The sequence below is a fragment of the Hydra vulgaris genome, chromosome 02 (assembly GCF_038396675.1).
Source record: "Hydra vulgaris chromosome 02, alternate assembly HydraT2T_AEP".
NCBI lineage: Eukaryota > Metazoa > Cnidaria > Hydrozoa > Anthoathecata > Hydridae > Hydra > Hydra vulgaris.
Genome location: NC_088921.1, coordinates 44,357,501 through 44,369,657, shown reverse-complemented (window position 1 = coordinate 44,369,657; position 12,157 = coordinate 44,357,501). Strand labels below are relative to the sequence as shown.

The 12,157-nt window shown below is 31.4% G+C and overlaps 1 protein-coding gene across 11 annotated transcripts in view; it reads right to left on the bottom strand.

Moving 5' to 3' along the window:
* Positions 1-12,157, bottom strand: part of LOC101240130 (TNF receptor-associated factor 6) — a 77,356-nt gene that overhangs the window by 61,064 nt on the left and 4,135 nt on the right. For all 11 annotated transcript variants that reach the window (XM_065791045.1, XM_065791046.1, XM_065791052.1 and 8 more), the window contains one exon: positions 4,782-4,998. In XM_065791045.1, the coding sequence (XP_065647117.1) occupies positions 4,782-4,998 (217 nt within the window). The remainder of the gene's footprint in view (positions 1-4,781; positions 4,999-12,157) is intronic.

Genomic DNA, 12,157 nt, shown 5'->3' with positions numbered 1-12,157 from the left:
AGAGCATCATTAGAAGATCCGTCCCAGATATGGCAACAGTATTCTATACAAGGACGGATTTGAGATTTATAGAGATAGGGAATAGAATCCGAAGTAAGAAAGTGACGAGCTTGATAAAGAGAAGCAACCTTAGCTGAAGCTAATTTTGCAACTGATTTGATATATGGTTTCCAAGAAAGATTGAAAGTAAGAGTAATCCTAGAAGATGAAGAGTAGATGACTCATCGAGTACATCACCGTTTATAAATATAGGAAGATCTAAATTATTGCGATAACAATTGGCTGAAAAAAATTGAGTTTTATCTGTATTGAAGTTCACCAGCCATTGTGAGCCCCCATGCTGTAGCAGAAGTGAGATCCTTCTCAAGTTTGAATGCCCCCTACAAGCAATCAGAGAGTGTTGGTTTCTTATCACGACAAGAATAAATGGTAGTATCATCGGCTAACAATACCACCTTAGATGTGAGAATATCTGGAAGATCGTTAATGTAAATTAAAAAGAGAATAGGGCCAAGGATAAAACCTTGAAAAACTCCTGAAGTTACAGAATAAGAAGAAGAGTGTTATCCATCGAGGACAACTTTTATGCTATGATTGGAAAGGAAGGATTCAATAATCTTAAAGATGTTAGCTAATGTACGATACAAACTATCTGTAGTCACTGTTAACAAATCAACATTAGAAAAAGAAGTGATATATATCTATTAGTCTTCTTACTATTTTATGATAGTAAGAAGACTAATGAGTCGGTAGTTAGAATAGTCAAATCGCTCTCCAAATGTTTTTAAAATAAAGATAGCAGATGCCGCTTTCTAGCAGGCTGAAAAACAAGACTCTGATAAACATTTGTTAAATAGTTTCGAAAGTATAGACAGCAGCTCTGGAGAACACTTCTGCAAGACTATAACAGGTATGTTGTCAGGACCACAAGCTGTAGAAGAATCTAAGCTGAAAATCACTTTAAATACAGAAGCTGAAGTGATACCAAGGCCAGGCAATGGATTAACCTGTTTGTCAACTATATTGGGTAGAACATGACTAGTAGAATCAAGAGATATTGATGAGAAGTTCTTAGCAAACAATTCAGTTTTGTCTTTAGGTGAGGTGACAAAGTCTGAACCATACAAGAGAGGTGCAATAACAGATTTGCCATTGTTATAGATACTGTTAAAGATTCTCCAGAAATCATGAGAGCATAACTTTTGATATGAGATACAAGATTTCGAGACTTGATTATCGCTGGCTTTGGCATTAGACAAAACTTTTTACCATTGTTTCTAGCAGTGGTAAACAGACGTCTGTTTTCAGGAGAATTGTTTTGCTGATAGATATTTAAAAAATGGTTACAATTGGCAATTGCAGCAGCAACATGAGAGGAAAACCATGGAGAGGAGTGGACTTGAAATCATTGAGAGAGATTCCATGCCAGCCTGAGTTCAATAAGTTATTTAAGAAGCACATTTTTCAGCAGGAAGAAGAAAGATTTCTACTTAAGCGCCATCACGAAGAAAATTGTAGTTGTAAGAGGTACAATGATAAGGTGATTCTGATGATAAAGAAGAATGAGATTAGTTTTAGAGAGATTAAACCGTGATCAGAAGCACCTAAGGGTGAATGTGGAGAAACTGAGTACTAACTAGTTTCAGAAACAAGACATAAGTTGAGTAGAGAAGGTAAATGATTTGGATTGTCTGGAAAGCAAAAGTTTTTTGAGAAAAGCAAAAGTTGTGGGCCTTAATGCCAGCAGAGTCACTGATACTACAGCCAAGCCATTCATTGGCATTAAAGTCACCAACAACAATTATATAGGCTGAAGGATAAAGAGAGAGGGCATGGTCAATTTGATCAGAGATAACATCAAAAAGAATGCAGTCTTGAGATAAAGAAGAGCGATATAAAACAAAGAGAAAGGCAATAGAGTAAAGTGGTGCTAAATAAAAGCACATAAAAGAATAGTCTGTAGATTCAAACCTAGTTTCCTGACAAATGGGTGAATTCTTACGAATGTAAATGCCCAAGCCAAGCATGTGAATATTGGAGCCTTTACGAATTAAAGGAAGATAACCATCAACACTAAGATCACAAGATGAGATAGCCAAACTCAAATTAGTCTCACAAAGAGCAAATAAGTCTTCGCAAGAGCTAAGACTCAATAGAAGAAAAGTTGCTACGAAGACCACGAATATTAGTGAATAATAGGTTTAGAGAACTTGGTGATGACAATGGTTTTTTGTGTTTTATAGTTTTTGATACTTTAATTATTTTTAAATTTATTAAAGAATTTGACTAAAAGCACAGATTGTGCTCAGTACACTATTTAATATCTCCTTTTTCACCTTTAGGTGGTTCCAACCTTGAAATCATATCTAAAAATCTTTCATCTCATACTTCTTCTTTGTACTCACATTATTGTTGCACTACTTACTACAACCTAAAGCTGACTGGGATTTTTTTCTTGATAGTCCTTGGGCTGATGTCTTTTATCCCTCTGCTGATAAATGCATCTCCTATGTAACCTCCTGAATTCAAGCAGGATTCAATTGTTTTAAATCAAGCATAATTCTACTCCATGGTTTTCACTTTCTAGTGCAGCTGCTATATCTAATCTTAATCATTTTTTTATCTTTTTCAAAAGAACAACTCTCTTGAGAATGTAAAAAGGTGCTGTCTGATGCTAAACACCACTACTCTCAAATTACTAAATCTCGCTTCTTATCTCAGAAGATAGGCTCATTAACAAAGGTAGATCTAGCATTCCATCTCTAATTCATGGAACAGATCTTCCATAGATAAGGCTGAATTATTTGCAACTTTTCTTCTAATTTGACTCTTGAATCTTGTGCCATACTCTTCCCTCCATTCCAGTGATAAAAGTTAACCCATTGTCGGACATTCAAATCCCTCCAATTAAACTCTTTTCAATTCAATTAAACTCTTCAACAGCTTGTGGTCCAGACAATATTCCTGTCATTGTGTTACAAAAGTGTTTGCTAGAACTATCTTCAATTTTCTCTAAACTATTTAATAAGTACTCGTCTGAAAGTTGTAGTTTTGATTTTCAAAAAAACATTTTGACTTGTGCAACTATTGTTCAATCAGTCTTCTTTTTATTATTCGCAAAGTCTTTGAGTCTTTGATCAACAAATTTTTTACATCCCATCTTGGGCCAATAACTTACTGTTAGACAATCAACACCATTATCAATCTTCTCGCTTTACAACTAACAAACTAACTTGCTAACTGCTATGACTGAAAGATTTTATTGTGCACTAGATGAAGGCGGGGAGGCTAGGACTATTGCTCTTAATATATCTAAAGCTTTCGATAAATATTGGCAAGCAGATCTTATCCATTAGTTTGCTTTATATGGTTTCTCTAGGAAAGTTTTTGAGATTATTAAATCATTTCTTTCTAACCACTTTATTAAAGTCATCCTTGAAGGCCAACACTCTTTTTCATTTCTAGTAATTACTGGGGTAACTCAAGGTTTTATCCTTGTTTTTTTTTTCTTATCTACATTTATGATCTTTCTGATAACTTTACATCTGATGTGGCTCTATTTGCTGAGGACTTAATTTAATATTCCTGTCATGACAAAAATTAAGGACTGAGGGCTCAATTTAATACTGCTGCCATTCCAATATTAATGAATGGCAACACACTCACTTAGTACTCTTCTTTACATCTTCTTAAATTATTGTTCGCTACTGACCTCTCATGGAAACCATATATTTAATTGATTGCTAAGTTAGCATCTGTTAAGTTTGCTTCTCTTTATCGTGTTCACCATTTTCCCAATCCTGATTGCATTCTCTACCTCTACAAATCTCTTATTTGCCCCTGTTTGAAATACTATTGTATTTCAAACAGGGGCAAATGTACTGTTGCATTTGAACAGCTTCTTCTAACGATTCTCTTTCCCTTCTAAACAAGATCCACAAACGCCTTGTAAACGTAGTTGGACCTGCTATATCTGCTGAGATTGATCCTCTTTCCCATTGTCATAAAATTGCATCTCTTTCTCTTTTCTAAAAATACTATCATGGTCACTGCTCAAATGAGCTACTATCTCTAGTTTTCTCAACTAAAACCATTCTTGCTTGATTCGTCAGTTAGTAAAATCTTATCTTTACTGCATCTCTCCCTGCATGCTCTAAAATCTTTTATTCATCTAGTTTTTTTTTCCAGCACTTCATTCATTAGGAACTCTCTCCAAACTTAATGTTTTCCAAACTCATATAACCTACAACTTTTCATGTCATCTGTCAACCGTTTTCTTGCTCTCAAACTTTATTACTTGTTTTCTAGTAACTCCTAACTAAATAGTGATTGCATGCAAAAAAAAAAAAAAATTGTAGCAGCACTCCTTAATGTTCTACCTATTTGTCGGTTGATGTAGCAGCACTCCTCACACTTTCTACCTATTTGTCAGTCGATGGATGAAAACATTAAAGAAATTAAAACAAGTTAATAAAGTTAATTTTTAGTACTTAAATACTAGTAATACTTATTAAATACTATTTATATAAAATAAAATTAAACACTATATATAGGAAAACCTTCCATATATATATATATATATATATATATATATATATATATATATATATATATATATATATATATATATATATATATATATATATATATATATATATATATATATATATATATATATATATATATATATATATATATATATATATATATATATATATATATATATATATATATATATATATATATATATATATATATATATATAATAACAATACTAAAACCTTAAAACTTTTAATATGCATCCTCTGCAGAATCTGTGTCCACATTCTGTTTGTACAGGTGCATTAAGAACAAGCAAACATATTGGGCATTCATAAACATCAGGAGCTGGAGGATCAAAATGCTCATCATAACCTTGTTGAAAAATCTCTTCTGTAACTGAATTATCTTTTGCAAGCATTATAGAAACATGTGTAGGAATTGTTTTTTTTTTCAGCACTGAAAATAAATAAAAATTAAAACATAAAAAAATTGACATAGTCTGCTTGGAATTTTTTTTTATTACTTGATAGACTGCCTGCCCTAACCAAACCCTCAGTCGATGTAGCAGCACTCCCTTGCGAGTCAGGCTATAAGATAGTCGATCTAGCAACACTCTGTTGCGAGTCAGGCTATTTGTCAGTCGATGTAGCAGCACTCCATTGCAAGTCAGGCTATAAGATACTCAATGTAGCAACACTCTGTGTATGATTTACAGTAAAAAAAATAAAAACATTTTAATAAAAATAAAAACATTTTAATAAAAAAAATAAAGATAAAAACATTGTTTAAATTATTAAAAACATTCAGAATGTTTTAAAAACATTAAAAATGGTTTTAAAAACATTCTGGTCAATTAAATTTGTGTTTTTGCAGTTTTTTTAAAAAACGATTAATTTGTAATTAAATTAATGGTTTTAACTTTCTGACAACACGCAAATGTTGGACGAAAGTCAAAAGTAATTAAAAGTGACGTATTTGTTGGCATAAGAATCATTTTCCTTTCCGCACTCCCGAATGCAACAATTAATAGAACTATATATATATATATATATATATATATATATATATATATATATATATATATATATATATATATATATATACATTGGGTGTTAGCTAGCCCGATGACACCGCATATACCACAGAATTCCCAATGGGTTTAAAATTCTTAAAATTCAATTATTTTTTTTAGAAGTAATTGGAGAGTTTCAATAAAGATTCTCATTATTTTGTAGAACAATAACAATAAATATTTCGAATATTGCAAAATCTCAAAAAAATATAATAAAAAATATATTACTGGCTAACTCTATGATATATAATATAGATCAGGGAGTTAGCCAGGAATATATTTTTTGTATACATATAATGGAACAATTTAGAACATTCTGGAACAATTAAAAATATTCTAAAACAGTTTAGAATATTCTGTAACAATTTAGACTGTGTATATATAGCTACTTATATAATTTTATAGTTATTACAGAAGCGACACATGACGATGTACAAGCCTAGCAATAGTAGCATAAGGAAGAACAAGGATGCCTAGACCAATAATCTGGTAAAATTTGAAGACTCTCATAAAAGAAGAATGGCCCCTTTGGAAGAATATTCCTTGGAAAAAAAGTGCAGAATGCCTCTCCAAAAGCAAATTATCGGCCGCTACCATTTCCTTGGACCAAAAACCAAAGGAAGAAAGAAGTAAATAGCGGAAATTTCCAAAGAAGTCACCAAATTGTGGAAGAATAAACTAAATTTTCTTCATGTATCTGATCAAGTTATACGAGCAAAGCTTGATAAAATACTGAAATGTTATGATGAATGTGTCAAGTGGGAAAGTTATGATGAATGCCTCAAGCGGGAAAGCTATAAACTCCTTGATGAAATTTTAGATATTACTAAAGTGGATGGAACATGGTTATCTTCCAAGGACAAGTGATTGTACCATCTCCAAGCGGAAAGCAAAGGGTATAGGATACTCTACAGGCCAAGCAGCCAGTAAAGAAACGATCCATCCCTCTAAAAGACAAAAACTTTCTAAAAGGTCATCCAAATCATCATCTTACTATTCTGGTTTAGTTATTCTGACTCTGAGGCTGACGACAGTGAATATGAAAACGATGAAGAAGATGAGATTACTCCTACACCAAGCAGAAAACATCATAAAAGCAAAATTCCAGTCAACTTGGTGACCTACACAAGAGTATTAACAAACAAAGCTGCTAAGATATGCAAGCAACTGGCTTGTGAAGGCATTAACCTTCCAACTCCATATAAATCAGCTATATACAAGTCAACAATCAAAGAGGCAATCAAGCTGAAAAAAGAAATGATTGAAAAGTTGCATATAGAAAGTTGGTCCTTACACTTTGATGGCAAGCACATCAACAGAATCGATTATCAAGTGGTCATCCTTAAAAATGAAAGAGAAATCAAATTGGATGTCCTGGGCTTGGTAGATGGCAGGGGGAAACTATTGTGCAACCAATTTCTAAAGTCCTTGATGAATTTTGCTTGTGGAATTCAATACAGATGATTGTTATAGATACCACCAGCGTTAACACTGGGAAAAAGAATGGTGTTATTGTAATATTGAAACGAATGTTCACAGAGAAACGCATCAACAAACCTCAGTTTATTAGCTGTCAACACCATGTATTAGATAGAATCCTCCTTTTGGTGATGGATGAAGAACTTGGAAGTAAAACACAATCGCCGAACATCGAATATCTATTTGTATCTCAACTGTTGAAAGAGTACGAACAACTGAAAACACAGTTTGATAATGGAATAGAAGTAATTCTCGAAACATCAGGCTGGAGAGATGATATGAAATTTTTATTTCATCTCACTCTAGTGTTCCGATTTTTTGATGAAAAGGGACATTTATCATTGATCAGGTTTCAAAAATTATTTTCAATGGCAGGGTGAACTTTTTTCAAAAGATATGCAAATAATAGTTAATTTTGTGCTTTTTAGGTAAAAGTTCATCAAACTACAGTACAAGAGCATGGGGTTAAAAAAAAAGTCATAAGCCTAATATATATATGATATATGAGTGTATAAAGGTGTCCAAGAAACAAACTTTTTTTCCCCCAGGATACCTCTTAAGTTTTTCCGATTCTCTGAAGTCCCTTGAGGTTGGAAGCCAAAATAATAGAAAGAGTTATTTCGGAAAGTTTTAGTTCAAAGAAGCTAGGAAACAGGATTCTTCTGTTATAAAAGCAAGCTGCTTCTTGAAAAAAAATTCCTCAAGTATCTGGAGAAATAGATAAATCAGATGATAAAATGTCTTAGTCATTTTCAATTAGTATTAGTTCTGATTAGAGCAAAGAAATGTCAAGTTCTGAGAATAATCAAACAAAGCTACAAAGCATTAGCTGAAATGCCTAACAAGAAGTTAGGCAGTTTTGTCATTAAAAGTTACAATAAAAAAAAAAAAATAAGTGTTTTATTAGACATTGAGATATATTCAAGATTTTTTCTTATACATACTACTAAAAACATCTCTTGCAGGTATCAAATAAGCAATAGAGCTAGTGTAGCTATTGCTTCTGCTAAATTGGTCGATTTTAAAGTTAACGCTAAAGACAAACCACAGCATATCATTGGCAAGTAAATATTTCTATTATAAAAACTACTACTATTTTTTAGTTATAATATAATTAAGTTGCTTTAACACAACAATAATTATAAATTAATGGAAACTTTTTTTTTAACATCTTCACTTCCAACAAGGCTGCAAGCAACCACTAATAAGAGTTGGAAATTACTGGAAGATAAAGATTACAGGTTAACCCACTGTTCCACATTCAAATCATTCCAGCTTCTGTTGCTCATATCTCAATTAAACTCTTTTGCGGCTTGTGGTTCAGACAACACTCCTGTCTTCGTCTTACAAAAGTTTTCTCCAGAACTCTCATCAATTTTCTCTAAACTAATTAATAAGTGCTTGACTGAATCTTATTTTCTTGCATGCTGGAAAATGGCATTGGTGGTTCCAATTTTTAACAACTCTGGAGCACAGAGTTCTAAACCTTCCAAATATCTAATAAGTCTTCTTTCTGTTATTAGCAAAGTCTTAGAGTCTTTGATTAACAAATTTCTAACATCCTATCTTGAGTCAAATAACTTACTGTCAGAAAATCAATGCAGTTTTTGATCTTCTTGCTTTACAACTGACTTGCTAACTTATGTGACTGAAAGATTTTATTAGGGCTATTGCTCTGAAATATCTAAAGATTTCATTAAAGTTTCTGGGAAAGTTTTTGAGATTATCAAATAATTTCTTTCTAACCACTTTATTAAAGTCATCCTCAAAGAACAACTTTTTCTTAATTTCTAGTAACTTCTGGTGTACCTCAAGGTTCTATCCTTGCTCCTGCTTTGCTTCTTATCTATATTAATGATCTTATTGATATTATGTCAATAGTGGTTTTATTTGCTGAGGACTCAACTTTATATTCCTGTTTGAAAAACAAATTTCTCTTTTCGACCTTGAATCTAATTTCACTTCTGTAACAGATTGGAGCTTACAGTGACTTGTGAATTTTAACTCTAACAAAATTATTTACTGCAAACAACAACTGCAATACTGTGGACATTCCTATATTAATAAATGACAACACTCTCACTGAGTGCTCTTATTTGCAGCTTCTTGGATTATCGTTCACTACTGAACTCTCAAGAAAACCATATAAACAATTTATTGATAGGTTAGCATCTGCTAAGAATGCTTCTCTTTATTGTGTTTGCCATTTTTCTTATCCCTGATTTTATTCTTTACCTCTACAAATCTCTTATTCGCTCCAGTATGGAATGCTGTTGTCATATTTGGGCTGGTTTTTCTAACGATGTTCTTACTCTTCTAGACAAAATCTAAAAATGCATTGTAAATATAGTTAGACCTGCTTTATCTGCAATGCTTGAGCCTTTCTCCCATCATCAAATACAAATCATCATCCTCTTTCTATTTTCTACAAATACTATCATGGTTGCTGCTCAAAGGAGTTCCATCCACCAAAACACAATCTCGCTTGATTCGTCATTCAGTAAAGTTGCATCTTTTCACTGTATTTGTTCCTGCATGCTCTAAAAACTTTTATTCCTCTAGTTTTTTTCCTTGCACTTCAATCCTTTGGAACTCTCCCCATCTTTATGTTTTTCTGACACTTACTCCTTGTAAGTTGCATACTTACAAATTTTTAAGTCTGTCAACGGTTTCCTTGCTCTATGACTTGCAGTCTTGTTGGAAGTGAACTAGAACAAAACAAAACATAAACAAAAACAAAACCATCAGCGAATAAATGAAATTTAGAAAGATTGGGAGATTTTATTTTTATTGTGGGTTATTAGTTATTAGTTGAAATATTTTGTACACATTTGTATAAATATTTTGTATATAGTTTACATTGTGTGCAGTGTCGTCTGTCAATAAGAAAGATTTCTTAGTTCATCATCTTAATAGTATATCACTAATTGATGTAAAGAAAATTGTTGCGCTTTCCAGTGATAGCTCTGTATTTTACATTGAACTACAAAAGCATATTTTTCTACAAACTTGCCAATAATTATTATGCTTGATTGGTCCATATTCAGTTTCAATTGATTAAGGTATTGATTAAGGTAGAGTGAGCAATAAAAATTTTCAAAGCAAGATGCTAATAGTTCAATCAAAGCCATTTAATTTTTCATTTGATCTCTAGTTTGCCATTAGTAGTAATTTATCTCAAATAATCTTTGTATTCTCTGAAAATCTCATACAAGTACATGATGAGTAGTTCTTAACCAGGACAACCACCACACTGTGCAATTATGTATTACTTGTAAATAGCTTTTGAAAGTAGATCTTTATACATTTCACCATTATTTAAGACATATACTAGCAATACGGAACTTTGGTGATAAGAATAAACAAAAACAGAATGTGTACCACTTGCACTTGGCAAAATACACTGTTTTGATCTAATTGAAACAAATTTTGAGTATTTGAATATTTTAAAATTTGAGTATTTAAGTAGCTTGTTTGTACTTTTGGATTGTTTTCCTTGTATTATATATAGTTCTTTTAAATAACCCAAAATTAGTTTTTTATGGATGTTGTATCCAATACTTATATAATTTTTTTTTTAAGCATAGTTTGACATTTAATCCTTTGAGTCATAAAATATTTGAACAGACGCTTCTTTACCTTTATATATTAATTATATTTACAATCATATACACTTGATTAGTTTATATATAAAAACAAAACATGATAAGTGTTTCAGTAGTTAAGATCATTAATTATGTAATTATGTAAGACTTCCTTTGTTGTTTTTCAAGTTAGATCTTTTGTTAATGTAAAAGTTGGATTTTTTGTAAATGAAAACATTTTGGGAAACCAGATCAATATTAAAATTGAAACATCTTGTGAACCATTCAACATTTTGGGCTAAAAAATTTTGTACAAACTTTTCTTTGTAACATTTAACACCCAAAGAAGTTTGAAGAAAATAAAAAACCCATGGTTCAAAATATCCTAAATTTTAAGTGATTGGATGAGGAATTACTCTGTCTTCTTTTGACAAGTTAGGGAATTCTAAGACAAGCAAGTCAATCTTCATAGCTTACTAATTGAAGGTATAAATTTAGTAACACAACATTGCATATACGACTTGTTTTGATTGTACTTGATAATACTTGATTCTTTTAATACATTTTATCTGAAAAAATCAGCCTCAGGTGAATCTGATATTTTGGGTTTACAACTGTTTGTAAAAACTGGATATTTCTGGATGGATGGGTTTACAACTGTTTGTAAAAACTGGATATTATGGATTTTATATCCATAGTGCATAACTGAACATTTGTCAGTATTAAAATTTAGCATACGAACTTGTGTCCATCCATACGCAGTTTAAATCACATTTTAATTTGTCATGTAATTCATCAGAAATACTAACTAACATAATTTTTGTATTATCAGACATACAATTTTTTATTTTTTATCAGCAATTTTCTATAGACCTCAGTCCAAGTTGAAACATAATATACCACAACTACTTTCTGCTTTCTATTAAAAAAGAAAGCTTTAAACCAATGAAGTAAGGATGAAGTAAGTAAGTCCCAAAAAGGACTCCTGATTTGAAAGTTATAAAAAGATAACTTTTTACTAGATTATGGTATCCAGGAGCCCTAAAAATTTAAAAAAGCTAATGATATAAAAGTTACTTTGAGCTTAAAAGCAAAAAGTTACAAGACACCAGAGACCAGGAAAAAATTAAGATATAAAGCCAGAGTTCTTTCGAGTTTCTGCATACCTGCAATGAAGTTTTAAACCACTAATACAGTTTTGAAATAAATCATCAATGTGGAATGGAATCAAAAGCTTTTGCAAAATCCACATTGACTGGAATTTCTTGATCAAGATATTTTGTAATTTTTCTATTGGAATGAGAGAGACTTTGTTGTATTACCCAACCACAAGGTATTTGCTCACTAAATATCTTTAGCAAAAAAAAAAAAGGTCCTTAATATTAAAATAGTAAATATATTTAAAATATTATTATTTATTTCCATTATCAAAGATACATTTTAACATTAACTATTTACATTTTGAATGTTCTAATAATCC